We start from the raw sequence: 25,871 nt of genomic DNA, 5'->3' as shown, positions 1-25,871 counted from the left end.
CCTGTGTATAAGTCGACTCCCATTTTTGATGGCAAAATAAGCAATTTCTTAATTTCTTTGTTAAATGGTCATGGGACACTTAATGAGTCCCTAAGGGTCAGTGACATAAAAAAGGGGGAAAGCCCCCCACCCTTTGCAAGGCTTGTGAAACTAGAAAAAAGGAGGAACACAAATTCTCCTTTTATCTATTTATTTTTTAAGTCAATTATAATTATTATGTTAATCACTATTTTGTGGCAAAAATAGCCTATGCCCCCTAGGGTAGCTGTGTCCCTACGAGGACCCCCTAGAGAATGTAACATAGGGTGGACCAGACAAGGGGTGCCCCGTCTGGAAGGAGAATAGGTCAGATGGTGAGTTGTACCATCTTGGAGTAAGCAATACGGACCTATTTCCAAGGAGGGCTGTCCCACCTACCGTGGGGTAAAGTGCAGCCCAGGGTGCATTTCCCTGCCGCCAATAAGTAAGTAAGAAATATAAATGGACACTCCTAGTGTTGAATTTTCTAAATTTAGCTTTTTTTTTTTTTTTTTTTTTAGTTAAAACTTAACCGTGGTAACATGCGGGATAATATACCGTATTTACCCTTGTATAAGTCGACCCCCATTTTTGATGGCAAAAAAAGCAATTTCTTAGTTTCTTTGTTAAATGTTCATGGGACACTAATCTTGTATTCTTCGATTTCTGGAAATGTGGATACACAAAAAAATCAGGGCCTCAAGCGCTTTAATAGTTTTGTGGTTCAGCATCTGTTGTATGTGCGGGCATTTTGTCCTTGAGTTTCGAAAAAGTTCTCAGAAAATTGAACATGTAAACCTCAAACTAATCTGTTTCGTTGTTCAAGGATAAAGGTCTTTAGAGGATAAGCACAACATCACAGGAAGCCAGGGTCAATCTTTGAAAATAACTTGCAAACGATATGCAAATGCTCAAGGTTTAATTGGTCCTTGACTTATAATTTCTCAAATGACAAAAACTGAAAACTCATAAACCAAACAATACGAAGTTTGCAAAAGAATTTAAGTCAGCCAGGTTTGTATAAAGAATAAAAAACATTCGTTACCAACCAGCATTTTCACGCAACACAATTGACGATGCTTGCATGCAAACACGAGGTATTGCGCCAGGTTACTCAGCCGTTGAACGATCAAGTTTTTATTTGAAGAAACAGAAATGCCTTTTAGAGCTTTCCGCCTTTGGAAAACGAAAATTTCCAGTGTCTATTTCATATTGTGCTTGTGAGTATCTTCAACATCTAGGGTTGGACAAATCCTTTTTCATTTCAACTGGAACTGCTTACATTCGTTTTGGAGTCTTTTGTCATTCATTTTGAAGTCTTTTGTCAGCTTTTGTCCAACGCATTCGTTATGCCCAATTAAAGACAACATTATTATGCTAATTTTGAATAAATTACTTAGCTGGAAATTGGCTCAAAATCTTTGACCCGTGTATAAGTCGAGGGCGATTTCTGGAGCTTCTTTTGAGGCCATAAAAGGTCCACTTAGACACAGGTAAATATGGTATTTCTAGTGTATCAAATCACGGGTCCTTTTGAAAGCTTTGCATTGCATTTTATTTAATGATCTAACTGATTGACGTAACTGATCATCAGACATTTCTGTTGCCTGATTATACATTGTCATTGCTGATGGACCATGATTTTCAGTAGTTTGGGAATTTGCAGCAAGCTCTGAGGGTACTTGTTCATTGAACACCTCATCTACTGATGATTCATCTTGGAATTCTAGTTGTATTTCAGCATTCTCTTGTTCATTTACGGGGTCATATGAATGTATGACAGTGCCATGCTTGTTTCTTAGCCATTCTTAGTGTTTCTGTTAATAGTAAATAGCTGATAGAGATGATGTAGTGCGCAGGAAAAGTTGTCTAAACTGTGCAAATGGCAATAAGAGAAAGATTAGCGGCCAGTCATTGCTGTAAAATTCTGAACAGGTCCTGACATTTGAAGCATACTTATAAGGAACCCATTTTAGTGCTGCACTGTTATGACAAATTTTCAATCAATCACGCATGGTAAAAGTGACACCACAGTACCAAATTCTATAAGGGCCCAATGGAGTTAACTCAGCATAACACCCCAAGTAAGCATTGCGGACCTATTTTTATCAGCAGTTGCACCAAATCTATTTCTGGTTCTTCCAGCTTTTTCAATTGACCTCAGCTGTATGACGATGGAAGTAATTTCCGGTTGTTTGACAACACGTCTTCCATAGAGTGTAAGACCACTCATTTTGTACGTTAACTAATCCAATGTCCCAGGTAGAACTCTGTTGAAACATCTCCACTCCACTCAACCATCAGGCACCTCATATCATCTCCAAACGGTGGAAAGTTCTTTGTACACATTCATCTCAAGCTGTGGTCTGTTTGTTTATTTTCCCACGGCCTCGCTCACATAAAGAAAGACACATCACAAACCGGGGCGCTCCAATTGGTTACGTTAATTAGCAAGTCAAAAATTCAAATGCAATCAATCGTTTCTTTTCGGGGTGCAAAGAGTTTAGTGATTTCGGTAGTATTTTTACACTTATAGTACAAAATACTGTCACCAGGTTGCTTTGTACCTATGCTTACTGTTTCAGGCCATTAGCCCCGGTTATTCCCAAGAGAGGGTAGCACTGTCTGCAAGGTACTGACAACAGGCTTTGACAGTCATGCTTACAGTACCGCCATTTGAAGAACCACTGAGGGCAAGGACCATATGAGTTGTTCATATTACCTAAACCAGGGAAAATGCTTAACCCATTGACCCCTGAGAGGGACACTTAATAGATTTTACTGTCTAACACCAGATGAATTTACTCATCAATGGGGGGTGACATAGGACGTTTGATGTGAGAATGGGTTTAACCGGATATATATAATACCATGTAAGTCTCGAGATCCAGGAATGAGCCAAGCATGCCTTCAGTGGAACCCAATTGACAATTACATAACATATTTGATGAACTATTAAGACAGTTTCAATAAAACTGAGAACATCATCCTTACCAACACAAGACTGATCCATAGTTTCATCAAATCCATGATCACTTGAGTTGTGAGTTGAATGGACATCTATTTCATTAAACAGAAGGAATAGTTTCAATTTTTTGTAAGCAGCTTTGTGTCATTTCATTTTCCCATATTTCGCTTTGTCAGCCCTAGCGCTCCTTAACACCTACGAGCTCATTAATTTTGATTTCTAGCCATAGATTCCTTTGTATAATCCTGCTTTTGCACCTTTGCCTCGTTATATATGCAGATCAGCTAGTTTTTTCATCACCTGCTTGTTATAAAGTTAGCATTTCTTAGTTTTAGGGCGATTCTGTTTCGGCATTTTCGTTTGGCCAGAATGTTTCGGTTTGAAAACAGAAGACAGAAATTACAGGTTTTTTTATTTTTTGGCATTTCGTTTGTTTGAGGTGTGAATGGGTTAACTGGATATAATACCATGCAAGTCTCAAGATCCAGGAATGAGCGAAGCACGCCATCAGTGGAACCCAATTGACAATTATATAACGTATTTGATGGAACTATTAAGACAGTTTCAATAAAACTGAGAACATCATCCTTACCAACACAAGACTGATCCATAGTTTCATCAAATCCATGATCACTTGAGTTGTGAGTTGATTGGACATCTATTTCATTGAACAGAAGGAATACTTTCAATTTTTTGTAAGCAGCTTTGTGTCATTTCATTTTCGCATATTTCGCTTTGTCAGCCCTAGCGCTCCTTAACACCTACGAGCTCATTGTATTTCTAGCCATAGATTCCTTTGTATAATCCTGCTTTTGCGCCTTTGCCTCGTTATATATGCAGATCAGCTAGTTTTTTCATCACCTGCTTGTTATAAAGTTAGCATTTGTTAGTTTTAGGGTGATTCTGTTTTGGCATTTTCGTTTGGCCAGAATGTTTCGGTTTGAAAACAGAAGACAGAAATTACAGGGGTTTTTTTTGGCATTTCGTTTGTTTGAGGTGTGAATGGGTTAACTGAATATAATACCATGCAAGTCTCAAGATCCAGGAATGAGCGAAGCACGCCTTCAGTAGAGCCCAATTGACAATTATATAACGTATTTGATGGAACTACAGTACCGCCTGGAAGTATTGACCCCTTTACCACGTCATTGCCGCATCACCCTGTCGCGACTTTCCCTCGGTATTCCCGCAGTAGGCCGCATTTCTGCTGAGGGAAATTTACGGCTAGGCTCCAAAGTTGCCGCGGAAAAGCCAACTGAGGTAAACCCTCGGCAATTAAAATTCCGCTTTAGAGTTGTAAATGGTTTCCTTGGACTTTGTGTTTCGATAAGCCAGATTATAATTTTGAAATCCCACCGAAGAACAGGAACTGAACAAGTTTCGGTCAAAAATTGCAAACATAGATCGAAGATCATAGCCGATCGTCATGGACCTTGGTTGCCTTACTTTCCTTTAACTTGCAAATAGAATATCCGTAGCCAGAATCTTCCGACCACATTTGAAACCTTCTTTGTGACATATTTTGATTGCAGTGATTATTTCGAAGACTTCTTGTGGACTGCTCATTCGAAGGTCCAACAAGTCGATTTCGTGGACGCTTTTCCCGCTTGCGTGGACTTTGCCGTCATCACATTTTAAAGTTTTATTCATTTCAGTTTATGGGAGAATGTGTCCGCTTTTTTTTGCAGCTCAGCGCTCGGAACATTCATTTATTATCTCGATATCCTGCAGCCGGAGAGTACGGTGGCCCACAACTGGGTTTTGACAATATATATACAAAACTGTCCAGGGTCTGGGTGACCCGCTCTTGCAAAACCCGTGTTGAAAGGCATAAAACTTCTCAAGCTAGATAGTGTCGCAAATCACTGTCCAAAACGTTATTATTGCAGCTAGATTCACTTTAAATTGACTGAAATATCGGGTTGCTGGTCACGGAAAATTTTAATACAAAGCACATTCAACATATCCTCGAAAACCTTGCATGACCAACCGTTCGTGGTTCAAAAGTAAGACTTATGTAAATACTATTCTTACGGTTTACTACTGCGGTATTACTTTCCAAGTTGTTTTCAAGTAACAAATTACAAAAAGAAAAACATTCCAAGGAAACCAAACCCATGAACTAGTAGAAAATTATTTCACCTCAACTGAAAAGATTGTTTTCGCGCTCTGGTTAACATTTGATCATTGGCGTGGCTTATGCAAATTCATCACGAGTGACAGCAGGCTGCCAACAGAGTTACTCGTGAAAGCGCAACGTGCGCAAAGATGGTTCGAACATCAGACTATGTCAAGTTAAGAATTATGTCGTTCTTTTGTTTCGCTTGCTGGTTTTTGCGTCTTTATAATTCGTATGCAAACGATGAGCGTTCAGATAATTTAGATACTTCATTTCTCCACTAATCACAGTCTATTCCTAGATTTGTTTTCCATGCGCTGTCAACATGCTGCAATTGCTATGGTTACACATAACAATTTATTGCTGATGAAAGAGATGAAAAAAGAAACCATTCTTAAATTATTCGTTGGTACGTCAAGTCTCAAAATAGTACCGACAGAGGGTCCGATGACTTGGAAGAATGTATCAATTAAGATTGAACTTTGACGCGCACTTTCTCGTTTTGATTACGATTTCTTGCTTTAAGAATCGATTCTTCACACCATGAGATTTAAAATTTGACAGTCTTCTACTTATTTCACACGTGCAGCAGATCATTGTTCTTTCGCGCGGCAAGCCTCGTCTTTTCTCTCCGCGGCAAATTGCACCTCGGTTTTACCGAGGGAAAAAAATTTGCATACCTCAGTGGCGCGCGACCACTACCCGCGGCAAAGACGAGGTAATGCCTCGTCCCGAGGGGTCAATACTTCCAGGCCAAGGGGTCAATACTTCCAGGCGGTACTGTATTAAGACAGTTTCAATAAAACTGAGAACATCATCCTTACCAACACAAGACTGATCCATAGTTTCATCAAATCCATGATCACTTGAGTTGTGATCTATTTCATCCTTAAAAAATAAAACCAATCAAGACCTAATAATGATACCTGTAGACATTTTAATAGGAAATTGGAGCAAAGGTTATGCTCTCAATATTCAAGTACCCTTAATTGCCAGGTGGAATGCAAACAACTTCTCCAACTATTCACTGGGTTTTTTTATACATGCAGCTTTGATACCTTTGTCTAATAAAGGCAGCTTTGAATTAATTAGGGAGGTGAACCTTCAAACTTTGCAAATTCCTTGCAGAATGGAAAAAAAAAGAAATTCCAACTTGTCCTTTATCAGCCAAGGTTTAGATTTTGCAAGTTCATAGAGGGTAAAATACTGACTCTATACAAGTGAAACTGCTGTCAACCAGTGATGGTTGATAGTTTCATTACAATACTCCAGCCAAACATAAAGAGGAATCATTGCCCCTCACATTGACTAACCTCAGATGTGATACTGTTTATCTCCTGCTCATCTTGTTGCTCGCTTTCATCTGAAGGAACTGTACTTCCAAAAAAGGATTTAAACAACTTGGAAGGCATTTGAAACTGCCTTTCAATAACTTCATTCTTGTTGTTGACTTTCTTAGACTCCATATATTCTTTTGCGCCATCCTTCTTGTAAAAATTCAGAAGGGCTGATCTCAGATGATTGCTTAATTTTTGTCTGGTGAGATTCTTGCTCTTGAATTGGGGTTTTTTTCTTGCCTTGTAATCTGCATAACAATCAAGAGCTCTGCACCAGTTGAGACCATAGCGTCCCCTCCTGTTGACAAACCAGGCATCTTTACCCTCCACTAACAGATCTCGGATTAAGCCATACACCCTATTACTATCATCAGTTCCTATAAATACAAACACATACAGTAGTTTTACTTATGCCATACCACACTAAGGGTCACCAGTGTTAAATTAATTAAGTTTTGGTTGCCTGTGACTGATTGAGTGACCACATGTGCAAAGGATCAATCTTCTTGTCTTGAAACTTGAAATGAAGAAATTGAGTTCCTCCATATATAATATTAGCATTAAAGAGCATTAATTTAAAAATAGACCTTTTCACGGTTTCTGACGCCATCTTGGTCGAGGCGCAAACACAGCTTAAATTACAGTAAATGTATGGGATTTTGGCCAAATTCAAACCTCTATAACTCCGCTGCGAAAGGGCAGATTTCGAAAATTTTGAAATATTTTTAGGCATTTTGTCAATATCATTCACTCAGACGGTCCAGGTCCCTCTCAAATCAATGATATGATAACTTCTACTCCAAAAAAGTGGTTTCATATGAAACCAATTTGGTTCATTGTTTGATTTGTGCTGAATTGTTGGGAAACACTTGTCTGACAGAGTCGCTGTGGTTGGACGTTCACAGTGGGGTTTAAGAGGAGATTTAAGAGGGACCATTTCCAGGATTTTAGGTGGAGAGTTGCAGGAGACAAAGCAAAGGTCGCAGTACGTTCGTAAAAAGAAATGTTTTCCAAGGTTGAAAAAGGTTGAAAAATTGTCCTCTACTCTTAAGACTCTTCAAGACGAGCTTAAAGCCGAAATTTCAAAGACGGCCCACTGCACATCAAGCGGGGAATTGTGCGCTGAAAATGAAAATAATTTTTTTCCAGGGTAGCAACTTGAAAACTTTATTTTGACAAGTAAAGCAATACAAAATAAAGTCTGAAAGATTTATCTATATTTTGGGTGCACTTTTAATAAATAATTATTCCTCACGTGCTTGTGGATATGAGATGATTATAACCAACTCTGTCTCATGCATATCCAACACAAGCTCGATCATCACTGGTATTGTTGAGTACATCACAACACGTCAAAGTGTCATAAATTTTATTATCTAACTTACATTTTGTCATTCATTTTATGTCTTCTTAGCTTATGTTTTCCAAGTAAGTAATTTCGTATTTATACCCTCACATTCCAATCTTTGTTTCTTGTGGTTGCTTCCCAACAGCTTTTTAATACTATATAATTTCATGGAAAAGCAAATTAGGTCTAAATCAAGATAAAATGTAATGCACACCAATAGCTGATACAATGCACTTCATCCACAACAATTCCTATCACATGTCAGATAACAACATGTTTTGCCAGTAGCCATTACCGAGTGAAGACTCCGGCGAAGAATATGTGATATCTACAAACTTATCGTCTCCTACACATCCAACTCTGATGCTCAGATTCCGAAGAAAATTCACCTGGTCTTTCAGTGATATTTTAGTATAAAATTAAAGTTATAAATGTTTACGAGAGATAACCTCTGACCCCTCGGTCTCCGTATCCTGCGCCTATCACGTGGTGGCCTCTTTGGAGCTACATGTCCTGTAATCCGCTGCATTTCATTTCTGCCTTTGTCGCGTGGAGTAATTCCTATTTTCAGAGGTTATTCTGTGAGCTCTTTAGTTTCCTGTAAGGAGTACCTTTACTGTTTACGAATTTTATTATGGCGCATCCGCGTGGCAATTCGAAGGCCACAGGCCCTCGCCATCGTCATTGGGAAAATCTCACTTCACTGTCGACAGAAGTTCTTCGTCTTCGTCTTCATGCTCGCTATCTGCCAAAAATGGCAGCAAAGCTGAACTGATTTCCCGCTTCCCTGTTCCTCGAGTCGATTCTGCGTGTTTCGGAACAAGTCAAATGAAGTTTTCACGAAATTATGCAAGGCGGTCGACTTCCCACCAATGCAAAACTCAAACACTTATCCACCCGGTATGTTGTCGTCTGTCGCTCCCTATAGGACGTTTTTCACACAACCTCTAGAGACACCATTAACAATGGAGAAATGTACGAATTTTGGTGGACGAACAAAAGAAGCTACACTGTACTGAGAGATTTGCTTTCGTGCATCAACATGGCGGCGATGACATCGCATGAACAAGACCCTCTAGCAAGAAAACCTTAAATAATAAAGATCTAGCACCGGCATCGGGACCTGAACTCACCATCACCTGGTCCACACATTGCAAATGTCTGAACAACCCATCCTTGTCGAACCAACAGCACAAGGAGGCGTTTCCCCAATGGCCAAATGCCGACGTACGACAACCCTGGACAACCGTTTGATCTTTGACTGCTGAATCTATTGTGGTGATAGTGGTTTAATTAAATCCTCCGATTGTCAGTTAAGTGTTTGCACTTTGTCTTCAGAATTTATCATGACCTTAGACGTTTAAATCCCCTTCCTGTTAATTTAGTTTTTGATCTTTTACTGCTGAATTTGCTGTGGCCAAAGAAAATAATTCTTCAGATTATTTGTGTTTGACCTCTGAGTCCAGAATTTACTGTGGCCTTACAAGTTTAATTCCTTTGGGTGCTATGTTCAGGTTGGATCTTTGACTGCTCATTCCATGTATTGTGGCCATAGAAGGTTAATTCTCCCCTTTTGGGTTCGATCTTTGACTGCTGATTTATTGTCGCCATTAAAAAAAAAAAACAAAAATGATAACAATAATAATAATTTCTCCAATTGTTATTAAAGTGTTTGACTTTTAAGTTCTGATTTATTTTAGCCTTACAAGTTTAATTCCTCTGATTGTTATTTTAGTGTTTTGATCCTTACGGATCTATTGTGGCCTTAGAAGTTAACTTCCTCTGCTCTTAAGTTTAATCCCTCTGCTTGTTATTTTAGTCTTTGAACTTTGACTGCTGAATCTCTTGTGGCCTTGGAAGTTCTTATTGTTATTTCAGTATTTGATCTTTGACTGCTGAATTTCTTGTGTCCATAGGAGTTTTTTTTTTAATTTCTCAGATTGTTAATCCAGTGTTTGGTGTTGATTTGGCGCTGAATTTATTGTAGCCTTAGAAGTTAAATTATTCCTTTGATTGTTATTTTAGTGCTTGATCTTTGACTGCCACAATGTATTGTGGTGATAGAAGTTTAATTCCTCCGCTTGTCCTTTTAGTGTTTGATCTTTGACTGCTGATTTATTGTGGCCTTCGAAGTTTAATTCCTCTCTCATTATTACTCAATCAAACTCAACGGTCTGCGCTGTCACCGCCCTGAGGGGCTACATGTTTCAAATATCAACACAAGGACCTACCCAGCCCCTCCCCCAGTTTGCAGATGGACGTCCTCCCACCCGCTGCTTTCGCCACACCATTACTTCAAAATTTACCCTCACTCAGACATGCGTCTGACAAATGTAAGGGAAATTTAAATTTTCGCTAGGCAAATTCTAGTGTAGATTGGATCCTCAAATTTTGTCCGTAACATTCTTTGGTTAGCAACTAATATAAAGTCACCCTGCTAGCAGAGCCTTTCTTTTGCTTGAGAAAAAGACAAATGGAGGCTCTGCTCGCGGGGTGATATACAGTTTACCATTCACAAATTTTTCAACATTCAAGGTTTTCTCAAGTTATTTTAACGCAGATTCCCATAGAAACGTAAAGCACTGTTATTGACACGTTTGCCTACCCGTCCAGATGGTTTCCAAAACCGTGCTCAGGCCTATTAATTTCGTGAATCGAGTTTCTGCTTCAGAGGCAAGACTGAGTCGAACGGTGTAGATAGAGAGCGTCCTCAGAACTCTCGGAAAAAATCACTTACCTTCACTGACTTCTGATCCTCGTCTTGGCATGTCCGTTCAGGATAACTGCAAAAGCAGCTTTCCAAGATTTTCATGGAAAATTATCCCAGAAATTCGCGATTGCAAGACACCTGACTAGGTGGACCAAAGATTCCAAAGCAGCGGGAAAATATTTGTTGTGTGTGTCATTTTGTGTGGTTTCTGAATAAGTAGGGAATAAAGTCTAGCTATGATTGGCTGATAGATAGCGCAGTTCAACCACAGGCAGCCCAAGCTCAGTGTACGATTTAGAGACTTTGGTCTGGGAAAGTATGTTTTCCCATACAAAGTCTATAAATCGTACACCGAGCTTGGGCTGCCTGTGGTAAACTTGTAGACCTACAAACCGGAAGATCGGGTGATAAACCTAATTTCGGCTAACTCGATGTTGTACCCAATTCAAACCCTTTGGGAATAAAACGCTTTGTTAAATATGCTACATTATCATTTTATTTGATGCTTTTGTAGTGAAGTTTTTAGTATTTTTTATTATTATTTATACGGATTAAGATTGTGAATATCTTTTTTTAGCATTTTAGTAGATTATATATTGTAAATTCAAGATTGTTTAATACAATACACAAGGAATCTTAATCTCGGTACATCGAGCTTGGGCTGCCTGTGGTCGAACTTGTAGACTTACAAACCGGAAGATCGGGTGATAAATTTAGAAACATAGACCTAATATCGGCTAACTCAATGTTGTACCCAATTCAAACCCTTTGGCATAAAACGCTTTGTTTCAGGTATTTCCATATCATTTAAATATGCTACATTATCATTTTATTTGATGCTTTTGTAGTGAAGTTTTTAGTATTTTTTTTTTTATTATTTATACGGATTAAGATTGTGAATATCTTTTTTTAGCATTTTAGTAGATTATATATTGTAAATTTAAGATTGTTTAAAACAATACACAAAGAATCTTAATCTCGGTACATCGAGCTTCGGCTGCCTGTGGTCGAACTTGTAGACCTACAAACCGGAAGATCGGGTGATAAATTTAGAAACATAGACCTAATCGGCTAACTCAATGTTGTAGCTGATAACGAGGTCATAAATCCCAGAAACCACTTCTGGCATAATCCTTGCGATAGATTGACAAGACTTCGGATTAAACAATTCACATCTTTTCCCATGGTAATGTTCTGAGCATGCGCAACTATACTGTTCTTTGATGTCATTACACGTTTCGCGGCACGTGCCTCCGTTGAGGCAAGGCTGGGATTCGCAACATCCGTTGAAACAGCTCCCATTACCATAAAAGCAAAAGAAAACTCACTCAACAACCATTCATTTGAATAAGTACTCAATACACCCTTTCAGGAGTTCACAAATCCGAGCCTACAAAGTAGAACAGCAGTACACGAGAGTTGGAGATCATAGAAGAAAGTGAAACAAAACATCAAAGCACGAACGGGACTCGAACTCATGACCGCGCGATTTGCTCTGGAAGCTGGGGCTTGTTTCTCGAAAGTCCCGACAACTTTTCGGGTCCGAAACGTCAGTCCAGAAACGTTTCGGGCTCTTTTCGGGTGTCACGATTTCCTCAGTTTGTTAAAATATGGGGAGCTTTTCAGCCATCAAACTCCACAATCATTTAGCTTTTTGTTACCTTGAAAACACGTTCAAAGACCAGTCTATCAAAAGAAGCGGACTGATTGCAGTTTCGGCGGAAGTGACTTTCGAAAACTAAACCTGTCCCTGGTCGCTTGTGAGTGTTCGAGCAGGCAAAGAAGTGAACGAATGGATGATACAGAATATATCAGAGAAATGTTCAGATATTTGAACTGAGGAAATTGAAATACATGAAATCTAAAGATCACGGCGATGATCTCCAACTCTCCTGTATTTTAATTTCTGAAGTTCAAATGTATGAACATTATATTTTATTCTGTATCACTCATAAATAAAAGTAAAATTGAAGTAGAAGTTGAAGCGAACTCTTCTACAGTGATTATGGCCTCAAACCACCACCTTATCTCTTCTCGGATTCACCATTACCTCAGAACGTTTACAACAAGAACACCTTTCAAGCCTACTTTTGTTCGCTTAACCAATCACCGTTCCATCTGAACATAGATGACATGAATCTAAAAATAGCAAGTTTTGACAGTAGCCCATAAACATGAGCCAACAACTCCAACACCAAACTCATTCCCAGGCTTTCTCTTTTTTCCTCCCTTGTCCTCGAGGTTAAAGGGGCTAGGTCACGCTATTTTAGGCATTTTCAGCACTGATCGAATGGTCATAGAATTAACTAAAATATCAAAATAACTGTTCAAAACTATAGAAGAACTCTAACAAAGCACAGGGAAGCCAAGAAGGGACATGGATGGACAAAACTGGAGAGGATTGAAATGGATTGAATTTGGGTAAATTTGAAAAACGTTGGCCCACCTTTTCTCAAATTTATATCAGTCTATATGAAAATGTCATTTACAAAGCTTGAAAATCATTCTCAGTTGTTATGTGGCCGTGATTTTGCAAATGAAAGACTCTTGCTCTGCCAATTTGACGTTTAGAGCTCATAATTAACAAAATTAAACAAAATTACCTAAAATAGCGTGACCTAAGTAGCCCGTTTAAGGGAGGAAAGAGAGAGAGCCTGGGAACGAGGTTGCTCCAACCCTAGGTCGACCCCTAGGTCTATGTAACAGATCAAGCTATTTTTGGACAAGATTTTAAATAAGATTTAGCTTGCAAGGGTGACCTTTCTCGATCCCATGGGCAATACAATTTCTCATGTAAGACTTGTGATTAGCTGGAAACGTCCGGTTTCGCGGGAAAATCAATCTAAAAATAGATCAGTCAGTAAAAACGCCAAAGACTATTTTCCCAATCTCATAATGCAATACATTTTGGGGATTCTTTACATGAAAACAATACAAGTTGTTATATTGCACAGTGCACTGTTACCCGCGAATGTTGATCGACGATCGCCGTTGCTGTTGCCGTTGCACGTTTGTTGTTTGTCTTTTTGTGCTACATAACAAATCACTTAACGACTGGTCCCGAGAGAAACAGTTGATTTTGTTTCCCTCGAATTTCAATGTTTCCCCCGGCTGCACCTCGGGGAAACATTGAAAATCTCGGGAAACAAAATCAACTGATCAGGATCAGTCATTATAATTAAGTGTTTATTATTTACTCTTAGGACTGTATCATGCTTCAGTGATATCCATTGTTTTAATGCAAATAAGCCCCCAGAATGAACTGTATTATGGGATTTACAATAATAGGGAATTTCATAAACTGAATGAAATTGTACACTCCTGGTCATGAATCTCCTGGTTTTGAGAAAACGATCCCCGTTCAAAGCCACAGGAGAACCAGTTGTCGGCTCGTACTGATTCGCTCGTATGATTAGTTCCTGATCTGTAATAATAAAACTAAAATTAATTAAGTGAAACTATGTTGCCTAGCAGTTATGCACGCAATTTTAGCAATTGCGTAGAAAAGCCTGAAAAATTCAGGACTTCAACGGGGTTTAAACCCGCAACCTAGCGATCCCGCTGCGACGCTCTAACCAACTGAGCTATGAAGCCACTGACATTGGGAGCTGGTCCATTTCTGATGGATTTCATATATATAGCATTTCGTTCATTAATTCACCCATCACGGGAACATTTGTACCCACAAATGACCAGCTTCCAACGTCAGTGGCCTCATAGCTCAGTTGGTTAGAGCGTCACACCATTCCTTCATTCATTCATTGTTTTAGCCCATCGAATCTTTCCAGATCCATCGGTACGGGAATCACTCATGCAATATCGCCGGTTCATAAAGGTAAAGTAAAGTCACTGCTTACGAGCCAGAAGGTCCATCAGGCCGGCGCTTATCTCCGGTTTCCGTAGCATGAAGCAACTAGGAGTATTTCTACTCCCCCCTGGATGGGATGCTAGTCCATGGCAGGGTTACCCCCAGCATTTCGCTGGTACCCATTTAAACACCTGGGTGGAGAGAGGCACTGTGAGAGTAAAGTGTCTTGCCCAAGAACACAACACAATGTCCCCGGCCAGAACCCAAACCCGGAACACTCGATCCGGAGTCGAGCACTCTAACCATGAGGCCGCCGCGCCTCCCACAATCGCCGGTTCATGGCATCTGTAAATAGTCGGTCCTTCTCAATGTTTGCAGTCTTCGAAACCTGGTGAATTAGTGGAACTTTCTGGTAGAAACTACGCTTATCTAGCGTGAATAGTAACTGTTTTTGGGCTTGATTGTCCGGGCAGCGAATTAGGTGACCGAGATATTTCCTTTGCACTGATTTTAAGTCTGATACTGGAATGGTGATGGAAACGGCGTGGATTTTCTTGGTAGACTATTTGAACCGGAAATTCTCGCCATAATCACTTGCGCTTTTAGCGTGGGCCCAACCGTTTCGGATCATGGAACGGAGAACTTGGTTGTACACAGCGTCGATTCTGTCAAAGTTTCGCGCTGTAATTGTCCAGCATTGGCAGCTGTAGGTGAGACGGGGCCTCACTTCGGCGTTAAAGACTATCGCGAGGTCACGGGTTCAAACCCCGTTGAAATCCTGAATTTTTCAGGCTTCTCGACGCAATCGTAAATTGCGCTCATAACTGCGAGACAACAAAGTTTCACTTGAGTTCATACCCGCAGTGCAATATATGATGGATTTATATATGTAGCATTCCGAAAACCAAAATTGAAAACATGTAAATCACTGAGGTTGTTAAAAAAATCGGAGAAATTTTGTCTGCAATCAATTTTTGTTAAAACGTTTATATCACTGGGAAAAAAATGAATTTTAGAATCACTTTTTTGATTTTCATATCTTTCAGGTGCTGCCACTTTGAATAATTGTGACGTGTTACACTATAAGTGTTAAGGTTCAGACACAAAGAGATTTTGTATGATAACGATAGGGCAACCGTAACACGTCACAATTATTCAAGATGGCGGGGGCCAGGAAATCTAAAAACAAAAATAAGCGATTCTGGAAGTGATACAAATGCTTTCATTGAGTAAAAATCCAAACAAATTTGATTGTAAACAAGGAGTGGAGGTTCCCTTAAGACTTGCAAGGTTTTCTGATGTTAAATTTGGCTCAAAGTATCATCTAACCTCGACACCGTTTTGCTGCATAATATACAGGAGAGTTCCCTGTCTCGCCACCAGATCCCTATCCGCATCGCGGTCTAACAGCTCGCAACTGGCTCCAGTCACTTGAAACGCCAAGCAGCCACAGACCCTCGCGCAATGACGAAAACACTCCACTGCACTGGTAACCTCCACTGAGTGAATAGTATGCTTCATGACCGCGACATCTTTTGTGAACACATTGTATATGTACACGAATGGTGTTTTATACTCCATGCTGTTTGAAGAGGTTGATATCAATATCAGCGATCCCGTGGCAAACCAAAGAGCTGTGTAAACGACAGTCATCCTAAGGCCTGTAAAATATCACAACAAGCTTGAAACAGTCTAAAGGGGAGCTGTTGGAACGTCTCTCACTCTCACAGAGTATACCCTCAGGGGCACCCAACGAATCTGTTCCTCACATTATCTGTTCCCCGGAGGAATCTTGCTGGCTGGCAAAAATACAGGTGTTTCGATGAGCTGGCTGGGAAATTTTGTTATTGATAGAAGTTTTGCCTGGGAATTATTGACTTTTTCTAGCATTTCAACCCGAGCTGGCTGTAGAAACTCTGAGGACTGAGGACGACTAAAAAAAAAAAAAAAGAAAAGAAACCCTTCCCTCTCCCAGAGAGTAGTCACAAACATACGACGGCTGGTCAGAGTGATTGCGCTTGCGGAAAAAAAACCTGTTTTGTCCCGGTTTTGTCGCTTTTATTCGGTCGTTTTGGATCGAGGGATTTGAAAGCGCGCGGAATTCCTGGCTGGAAAATAAATTTGATCAGCTGGCTGGGAAACCAACCAATTTTATCTAGCTGGCTGAGAAATTTCTTGTGTTTCTTGCTGGGAAAAAGGAACAGATAATGTTTTCCCAGCAACACTGAAAAACACCTGAAAATGCCTTAATAACATTTTTTTTCATTAACTGGGGTATAAATACATTTTACAACAAATTGGTCGTTGGGTGCCCCTGTACCCTGTGGGGATGACCTCTCCCCACCCCTGCTCATATCAATCGGATGGGCTAGTTGGGAGTTTCTAAACAACAAATACGAACGTAGGGATAAAAACAAACATATCTTAGAAAATGCGAAATATTTTGAATTAAAATTCGTGCATATATTTTCCGTGCCAAAAAACAAATAATGCTTGTTTTTAACGCGTTGCGGCGGTTTCAAAAAGCTATCTCCAAGCTACATCTTTAAGGCAGGAAGATTTCAAAATACTTCAAGAGGTCGGAAAGATACTTCCGTTTACTCTATACCATTGAAACCGCACGTACAAAAGTACAAAACGTTTACTAGGAGGCAAAAAACGTACTCGGAAATGATGCATGAATGTCTACCCCCACCCTTTCGTCTAAAAGTCGTTCTTGTAAGTTGTTTGACTTTCGAAAACATTTCGTACGGCAAAATACCATATGCTTTCATAAGTCTGACTTTCTGTGACAATTCAGCTGTCGAGTATCAAATATTTACGGAAGCCGATAAGCGACAATCGCAAAATATCTGTCAAATCAAAAGAAAAATTGGAAATCACAATTTTTTTGGCAAATCAGTGTGGAAGAGTGAAGTGGAGACAAGTATTTTGCGATTGTCCCTTATCGGCTTCCGTAAATATTTGCCAAGCAGTTTCCATGTGAACATTTTTTTAGCCTTATATGGACAAATCGTAATGACTGGATCGAAACTTATTTCATTCTGAAAGGCCCAGTATGTCACTGGGCCGCATAATACACAAATTTAGAAAATAAGAAGACCGCATTCGGGGTCATGTGGTTGATGCAAAGACCTTTCAACATTCAGAAACGCAGATTTTAATTTCAGAGGTGATGTTTTTCCTAATTTTGAGCAATTAGAGAAGAAAAATATTATCCCGAAATGAACCATCAACCATTTCTAAATGGCAAACCTCTTTGGTCTCACGGTTTAATTGAAAAGGGGCACTGGCTGTGGCCTCAAAGTGTTCTAGTTGGGGTAAACGACGATCCCCGGATCGAGGTCTGGCTGATTGAAAATATTCACGAAGGTGCTCGTACTGTCGGCATCTGTCTTGGTTTACACAGAATGGAAAATAATCATTCCATCTCCCCCAAAGATAGCAATCACGAAAAGTTATGGATTGTGCTTACCTTTGAGATGTTTCTTTAAATGCGAGCGAAGCAGATGTTTTCAAAATGAGCAAAAAACGCACAAGTCCTAAAGAGACCTCAATTTCACCACCCAACTCTAATTACAAATTTCTGTGGATAAAGTCCTTTCAAGCTCAAGTGTCACTTTTGAAAGCGTGAATGTCGTCTTGATCACAAACTAGACTTGAAAATTACAAAAAACTGTCAAGTCGAACAAGCAAATAACAATCTTATTTTTAATTATCATATCTATTAAAATTCTTTATCTAGATCCCTTAACCGGATCTCTGCAAACAATCGTGGATTTTTCGTCATTGAACGAGTTAAGCTTTTCCCCTTTTCTTCAAAACCTCAAAGTCGCCGCTCCATACTTATTTCCGACAAGGGGAGATTTGAGCGTTCATCCTTTAATACAACATAATGTACTTTGAAAAGATGAACCAAAATCATCATTTACTCGGTAGCGAATTCTTTCTGCCAAAGAAAAGTCAAAGCATTGGGTTTCCCAAAATAACTGTTGTCTTATTATTATTTTTACAATGGGAAACGCCTTTGTAAAATGATTTGGACGAAAGAACTTTCAGCGAGATCAAACTTGACCGTTCTTGGCTCATAGCAAGAGGAAATTACATGAAACAATAGTTTACTGTAATACGGAAAAATATCCGAGGCTCTTAAAAGGTGAAAGACACGAAATACCACAAGGCATCCATTTTAACCCGCTACGATCTCATAGGTGGCGCAAATGATTTTCTAGGCTACAAACAAGCTCTTTTCGAGAGGGTGGGGGAGGGTGGTGGACTCTTTTCTCCCCTACCCTCTCAAAAAAATCTCGCCTCAAATTTCCTCTTTTTCTGTAATGGTAGATGAACCGTCAAATGATGCTTTCATATCCGACACAGCTTAAAACAAAGAGTGACGTGAAAATGAATGCCTAATTGGTGTACAAACTTAAACATAAAACAACGATTTTCGATGTTGCAGACACTGATAATGTTTCGGCAAAAACTTCTGCCTTCTTTAGTGCAAGTGTTACATGAGATGCGAATCTGAATATAAATATCTTGTCATTAACTTAAGGACGTTCGCGCGAAAATTTTTCAACATTGATTTTTTTCTGAAACTTTTACCACTGTAAGCTTATGAGTTAGTTATGTCAGAAATGTAAAAAAAATGGGGGGTCACCGACTTCGTTTTGGAGAGAACATGCCCGGAAAAACACCCAAAAGGTGACAAAATCGGGCTTCGTTAGCGAATAAGACCAGTGTCTGTAAACCCAAATATATTGCAATTAAATCTTTGAAGTGAAATCTTCTCTGCCAAATATTGTTTAAGTGGACTTATTAAGTGAACTTAGTCAACTGGTGAGGTTCCTTAAAGATCAAGTTCGCATTTAGCGACCACAGTTTCACGCGCCTTGCAGCCGCAAGATGGCAGGATTTGATGTCCCATGAGCAGAAATCTTAAAATTTTTTTAACTTCCCACATTGATTTTTTGTTCATTTTTGGACAACGTGGAGATAATTGTAAATAAAATCCGTTTCTGGAAAGAAAAATAGGGGTCACCGAACGTCCAAGAGCATTAAATCCAGGCAAAGCTATAGCAATGGCCTTTTGCCCTATCATTTCTCATTTTATTACTTAGCGCGCGCGCTCGTGTATGACGTGGCGTGTGCATTTGCGTGCGCAGTAAGGATGCGCAGAAACAATTGGCGCGAACGTCCTTAAGCACTTAATTTGCACACTTCATACATTTGTCTTATGTTGTATTTGTACTCATTAACATTTATCAGATTTGCATCTCATGTCATCCCTGCACTGATGAAGGCAGAGGTTTCTCCTGAAACATGTCTGAAACATTGAATTAAATTCGTTGTTTGCATCTAGAATACTTAATCAATGTGACATGATTTGATGTTACACTGGTTTTGGACGCTTTTAAATGTACAAGTCAGCAGGTCTTTGGATTTAAATTTTAAAGCTACATCCGAATTTCTACAAACCAGAATAGCATTAGACTATGCGGTCTGATTGTCAACCTCAGCAGTGTGAATCTTCATTTTGGGCTTATTAATGTACTGGGTTACCTTCCTAGAACTGTTTGCATCACGTTGTAATTTCTCCATGATTATCTTAATGGGTCCAGCATTCGAATGTGCGCTAACTTTAAGGAACTGAAATTGAAGAGTAAATGAAAAACTCAGCCATCGTCAAGTACCAACTTCCTCAGTCTACATACGACAAAAATGTGTCATTTCCTTCTCTCAAGGGGCTTAAAAACATCTCACTCAATATGATTACAACTGATGGCACCATTTGACATTTCCCTGAGTGCGAACAGTATGTGGAACGTTTGTCACGTGATCCTACAATAGGTTAATGGCCTACTAGGCTCCTACAAGTCTCGTATAGCTCAGTGGTCGAGCATCCGAACTAGCAATCGGAAGGACTTCGGTTCGAATCGGCTCTTTTACTGCCCAGGAAAACAGTTCCCCTCTTTAATGAAAAAGAGCTAAGTTGCACGAAAGAACTTCGTCCCAAACGCGTCCTACAACATCCTTGCATTCTTTTGGCCCGCAATTGTTACTAATTTAGTGAGTAGTCGCTTCAACTTCCCACAACTTAGTAGTATAGGGAATTGGGGGTTTCAGCACACTTTGCAAAGTGTGCTGCAACACCCCAATTCCCATGCTACTTAACATATGTTGTCCAGCATTTGCGGTCCATTATATGGGCGTGGTCACATGGGCGTGGTCGTTTTGAAATCTATATGTTTTATATTTCTGCGAATCCATGCCGTGGCGAGGCCGTCTTATATTCTATAGTGTCCGTATGCATAACTTGTCATACCATTGTTATGTATGTACCGCTTATCATCGAAGCAAAATAATGACACTTTATTAAGTTCATAGCTTCCGATTTGATGCAAGTTGCTTCTGATGGTTTTCATATTATGATGCATTTGCTCGTTGTCGAATAAAACGTTTTTGTAATTTTCATGTTTGATGTTCTTTTTGATGATGTTCTTTTTGATTCCTTTAGCGGTCTTTCCGCCTTTGTCATTGTCTTTCATATATGAATACATTTTCGATCTCAATCCGACGAATTCGGTTATCGGCATGCCTGCTGCCTCATCTTTGAATTTGCCGATTACTTTTTTGTTTGTCTTGTCGCAATATTGTGAATCTTCGGGATAATCACTGTTATCGAATTTGTCTTTATCATTCCAAAAGTCTTGATACGCATCATTGGTTTCAATTTCATAGGTCAAGCTGTCTGTGTCTGTGAATAATAATTTCGCTCTGCTACCGTATTTTTGTGTAATGTAATTGTAGTGAAAATCATACATCAGTGTCTTACTGAGATCGAGGATACACATACCCACATATGCCGGCCTGTTTAATGTGAGTGTTTCTTTGATTTTATGCACTGCCACAAGATTTTCATTAAAGATTTTGTGATTGACGTATGTTGGCTTGCTTGTCATTTTTGTTAATTTTTTTGAATCGGTGACTAATCTGACATCTACTCGCTTTCTAATATTTTCCATTGTTTTTCCAAATACACTGTTATTCATAAGCTTGAAGAAGTCTTTCTCAAAAGCATTTTTAGCATTGGTTCTCTTCTGTGTGTTGAAATCGATGTATTCTTTCAACCATGGTGACTGATTGAACTTTAAAACTCGGTGGATTTTGGTTACTTTTAATCCGAGATCGGTGTACAATTGTAGGTTCCTATAATGGAGAACGTATTTTTCTTTATTACTCAGTGTTGGTATTAATTTGTGAACTAAACCGGTTGACACACCATGTTTCTTTGCGATATTTTTGGCATATTCGGATAGCATATCTTTGTTGACTTTAACCTTTTCAGGTGCTAGTGGATAGTCATTATGCAGATCGTGTAATTCTTTAGGATATTCCAGATCAACTTCTAGTATCAATCCTTTTTTGCTGTTTTCGTTGTATTTTTGCAGTTTTATGTTTTTGATCTGTTTTTCTGTCATCCATCTGAATCCGCCAGTTGGCAGGTATTGGCTCATTGCCCAACCATACAGATTGTTTGCATCCAGATACATGATATACTTTGAAGGCGCCTTTTCATCGTATGTTTTCATGTATTTGTTATTTGCTTCCCCGTACCGGTTGGCTATGTAGCTTGTTCCTCCACGCAGTCCTTTTTCAATGAATTGGAACATATCAATATCAGTCATAAGCTCCAATTTAATGTTCGTCATCTTTAACATAGCATCCCATGAAAGACCTGGAGATGTAAAATAATGACAGGGGTCTAGTTTGTAGTATTGCAAACATGTCTTTCGGAAGTTTTCAAACACATCTGCTAACAGAAGGATGTCAGATTTGAGATATAAGTCATGGTACTCACCCATATTTTTTAGATTGAAAGTGTTCCACACATTCTGGGCATGTGTGTAGCCTTCATCACTTATTTGTTCGTCATTCAATATGCTGTAAAATTCTTCTTTTGGTGGTAGCTTTTCATTGAATTTGCCGAAGCTATCCATGAAGTCGTATGGATATACTCCTTTTTGTGACATTAAACCAAGTTTGCCCCCTTTGAATTTTTGAGAAGTATATATCAATGCTTCTTTTGGTAGGTTGCTCACCAGTTTATCCAGACTTGAGCTCATGAATTGAAAACTGTCGATGAAAGTCAGCTGATTACCAAGCATAAAGGCCATATATTTTTCCATGTTGTTTGGTATGGCATTGATATTCATTTGGCACTTTTCACCTTTTTTGTTTATGTATTCATTTTCTTTTACAATTGCTCCGATCTCTTGCATTATGAAATGACTGTCATACCCACGGAGATTGTGAAATATAACTGGTATTTTACCTGTCAACGCGAAATTCAGGTTACAATCTTTATGAGCGGATCCTCTGTACTTGCCTGTTACATGACAGTGATCTCTCACTTTCACATCATTTTTATGGTATTTTTTCTCGCATATGTGGCATTTGTCGGCTTTTTGGAATTTTTCCTCATCATCTTTAGTCATTTTCAATGGTTTATTGAAATATTCTTTCATAACCTTTTTGCAATATCTGACTTCACTCAACATAGCGTTCATGAATTTGTACACAGCTTTTTCGCCTCTGTAAATTTGTAATGGTTTTGTGTATTTATCATCATAACAACAAACAACCTTGTATCCATAACCACAGTCTGTATGCTTCTGGTAAGCCTCTGTGTACGATTTATCATCATTGGGCCTGCATCCATGCATTTTTTCTGTGATGGCTTCGAAGTCTGCATATATTACGAATGGAACTGGCAGTTGTCTGTGTGGATTGTTGAATTTCAATATGTTATCATTTTTGTCAGGCATTTTGATTGCTTGTGCGCCATTCACTTGAAAACAGTTTTCTTCATGAGCGGTCAATACTCTTTCAGAACTGAAACATTGAAGACAATGCATGCAAAAATGTTTTTTGTCTTTATGCTTTGTTGTGTCGTACATGAATTTGTTGAAATTTTTGATTAATACATAGTGCTTGTTTTCATCTTCTGTTGTGAGAAGCAGATTCATGCAATCTTCATACTTTTCTTTTGAGACATGGATTGGATATTTTTGTTTGTTTTCATACCCAAAAACATTGATTCTGATCTCATTTTGCTTTTCTATTTTGTTGTATTGTTTGGTGGTCACAGGGAATTCAATTCCTTGGTAATTTAAATTGTCGACAAATGCTTTGTCTGATTTTTTTATTCTTTGGGGATTTTTGTCTTGAGGATTGAGATGTCTTATGTGGCACCACCTGAAGCATTCATTATCCTCATTTTTCATGTTTATCAATCCCTTTGCGATTCTGAGTTCTGTTGGTAGTTTTATATAAGAAGATCCTTTCATTGGTTCATATTTCACTACATTGAGATAATGATTGTCAACAGATTGAACAGTCCAACCAGATCCCTCTGAAATCCAAACTGCCATCTTGTTCAGTATGACTTGTTTTGACAAAGATAAAGCTAGTTCAATTTGTGTGTCATTTGTTATTGTTTGGGGTTGACTGTTGAAATAAGCCGTTTTGATGATTTTTTCTTCTCGCCCTGTTTGCTTTTCAAATGTAACCCTCAGTGTTTCAACAAACTTTAGACCTTTCATTGATTTTAATATTTTTTCGATATGGATGGCAACAGCCTTGCTTGTATTTTGCAGTTGCATAAGTGGGTCTTTGCTGTTTTTTATGTTGATTTCATAAGACTTTGTGAACCCTTTTAAAGCTTTGTTTGTTTCTTGTATTATGGTCCTTGGTGATGGAACGGGGTGTTTTTTGGTTCTTGGAGCTGCCACTGGTTTTTTGGTTCTAGGCGCTGGCACTGGTTTGTATCCATCTCGGAACTCTAATGGTGGTTCAATTATATTTTGCTCATAATTTTGAACCATTTGCTGCACACTCTTGCGAGGTGCTGGTATTGGTCTTCTAGTCCTTGGTGCTGGAATTGGTCTTCTTGCCCTGGGGGCTGGAACCGGCTTTGTTAAATTTTTTATAATTTGGATTAATTCCAATTTGCTTAGATTTTCAAGATCACTCGTGTTCATATTACTATTAGTTGAGATATTTTTTCTCATATAATTATTTTAAAAGTCTTTCTTTTAAGTGTATGATGGTTAAACACTTAAACGTTAATTTTTATAAACTATATTATGGAAAAAATTGAAATAGAAAAATGTGTTTATTCAGTTCATCCAATTTACGACTTATATGCTGCTGATCAAAATGGCAACATTATTAATATCATAAAAAAAGTACCAACCAAAGGTAGTGGAAGACTCAACGGTTATTTACAAGTCGCAGTGAGAAAATATGGTCATAAACCGAAGACCATGCGAGCTCATAGATTCATCTGGGAATGTTTCAACGGTCTTATACCAGAAGGGCAAGTAATTGATCACATAAACAATGACAAAAAAGACAACCGTTTGTGTAATTTACAGATGCTTAATACACAACAAAATTGTAAGAAATCCGCCACGAATCGCGATTACACATTTGCTGCTAAAAATCACAGAAACAGAAAATGCGTCAAAGCAACCAACATTAGCACCAAACAAATAACATATTTCAGCAGCATGTATGACATTCAAAAAAGATTAGGCATAAATGCTGGTATTGTGAAAATGGTTTGTGAAGGTCTAAACTATTGCAAATCAGGTAAATCTAAAAAAGACGGTTGTTATTATACATTTGAATACTTCAATCCCGACAAAGAATATGATTGGTTGGACCATGCAATAAATTAGTTTCTGTCAGGATGAAATCGTCTCAAAAACTCGTCTCTTGCAGATTCAGTTTCAGATTCACTTTCCGATTCTTCTGGGGCATACCTTTTGTAAGCTTGTGCCATGTCTTGCAACATGTTGTCATCAATGTCAATTGGTTTCATCACATAGCTGTTTATTCCATCTGCCACTTTGACCATTAATGTTTCATTGGCATAAACCAATTTCAATTTAACTGGTGGACAAATGACAGACAATACATTGCTGTCAATCAAGTCTTCCAAAAACTCTTTCAAAGCCGGATCACTAATCACACAAGAAATAAATGCATTGAATTTTGATTCTGGGTTCATATATAATAGGTTTAAATAACTTCTTATATATTTTTTATTATATTCAATGGTTTCACAAAATTGCTATGTCTTTGAAACAAACAAAACAGAAAAGACATTCTCTTATCAATGTGTTTAAACATTTTATTAATTTCTTTCTTTGGCCCACCTGTCTCCAATGCTTTTAGCAACAATGGCAGTCCTTCTGACCTCATATAATGCATATAACCAGCATTTGCAATAAGCACATCACAAATTAGTTCTATAACCACTTTTCTCACTACCATGGTATCAACAATATTACATCCTTTGAAGCTCATATATATCTATTATGTTTTTTACTTTTTAAATGCGAGTGTTTGCTCTGTTTCATCACAAACTTTTGGCAAGTAATACAATACCATCTGTTGGGTAAATCTGTGGTGGGCGCATCTTCGTCTTCTGGTTTGTCGGGTTCGAAATTCACCAAATATGGGAAAGAAACTAAGAGTGTTCCTTCCCTTTTGT

The 25,871-nt window shown here is 38.7% G+C and overlaps 3 protein-coding genes across 4 annotated transcripts in view; all 3 read right to left on the bottom strand.

The window, feature by feature from the left end:
• LOC137973642 (uncharacterized) overlaps window positions 1–10,688 on the bottom strand; it is a 79,315-nt gene extending 68,627 nt beyond the window's left edge. The window contains exons 1-5 of one of the 2 annotated variants that reach the window (XM_068820491.1): window positions 10,528–10,688; window positions 6,419–6,819; window positions 5,930–5,993; window positions 3,579–3,644; window positions 3,013–3,078 (exon numbers count right to left, since the gene is read on the bottom strand). In XM_068820491.1, coding sequence (XP_068676592.1) covers window positions 3,013–3,078; window positions 3,579–3,644; window positions 5,930–5,993; window positions 6,419–6,819; window positions 10,528–10,558 — 628 coding nt within the window. In that variant the 5' untranslated portion in view covers window positions 10,559–10,688. The remainder of the gene's footprint in view (window positions 1–3,012; window positions 3,079–3,578; window positions 3,645–5,929; window positions 5,994–6,418; window positions 6,820–10,527) is intronic. The other variant, XM_068820492.1, reaches the window with a different exon arrangement.
• LOC137973295 (uncharacterized) overlaps window positions 1–17,799 on the bottom strand; it is a 102,365-nt gene extending 84,566 nt beyond the window's left edge. Inside the window, exon 1 of the mRNA XM_068820079.1 lies at window positions 17,784–17,799. The gene's annotated coding sequence lies outside the window, so the exon portion shown is untranslated. The remainder of the gene's footprint in view (window positions 1–17,783) is intronic.
• A 2,796-nt stretch (window positions 17,800–20,595) lies between these two features.
• Window positions 20,596–23,742, bottom strand: LOC137972486 (uncharacterized). The gene has a single exon (XM_068819240.1). The coding sequence runs from the start codon at window positions 23,740–23,742 to the stop codon at window positions 20,596–20,598; it is 3,147 nt and encodes a 1,048-aa protein (XP_068675341.1).
• Between the last annotated feature and the right edge of the window lie 2,129 nt (window positions 23,743–25,871).

The sequence above is a fragment of the Montipora foliosa genome, chromosome 10 (genome assembly GCF_036669935.1).
Source record: "Montipora foliosa isolate CH-2021 chromosome 10, ASM3666993v2, whole genome shotgun sequence".
Lineage (NCBI taxonomy): Eukaryota > Metazoa > Cnidaria > Anthozoa > Scleractinia > Acroporidae > Montipora > Montipora foliosa.
This window is presented reverse-complemented; position numbering and strand designations above follow the sequence as displayed.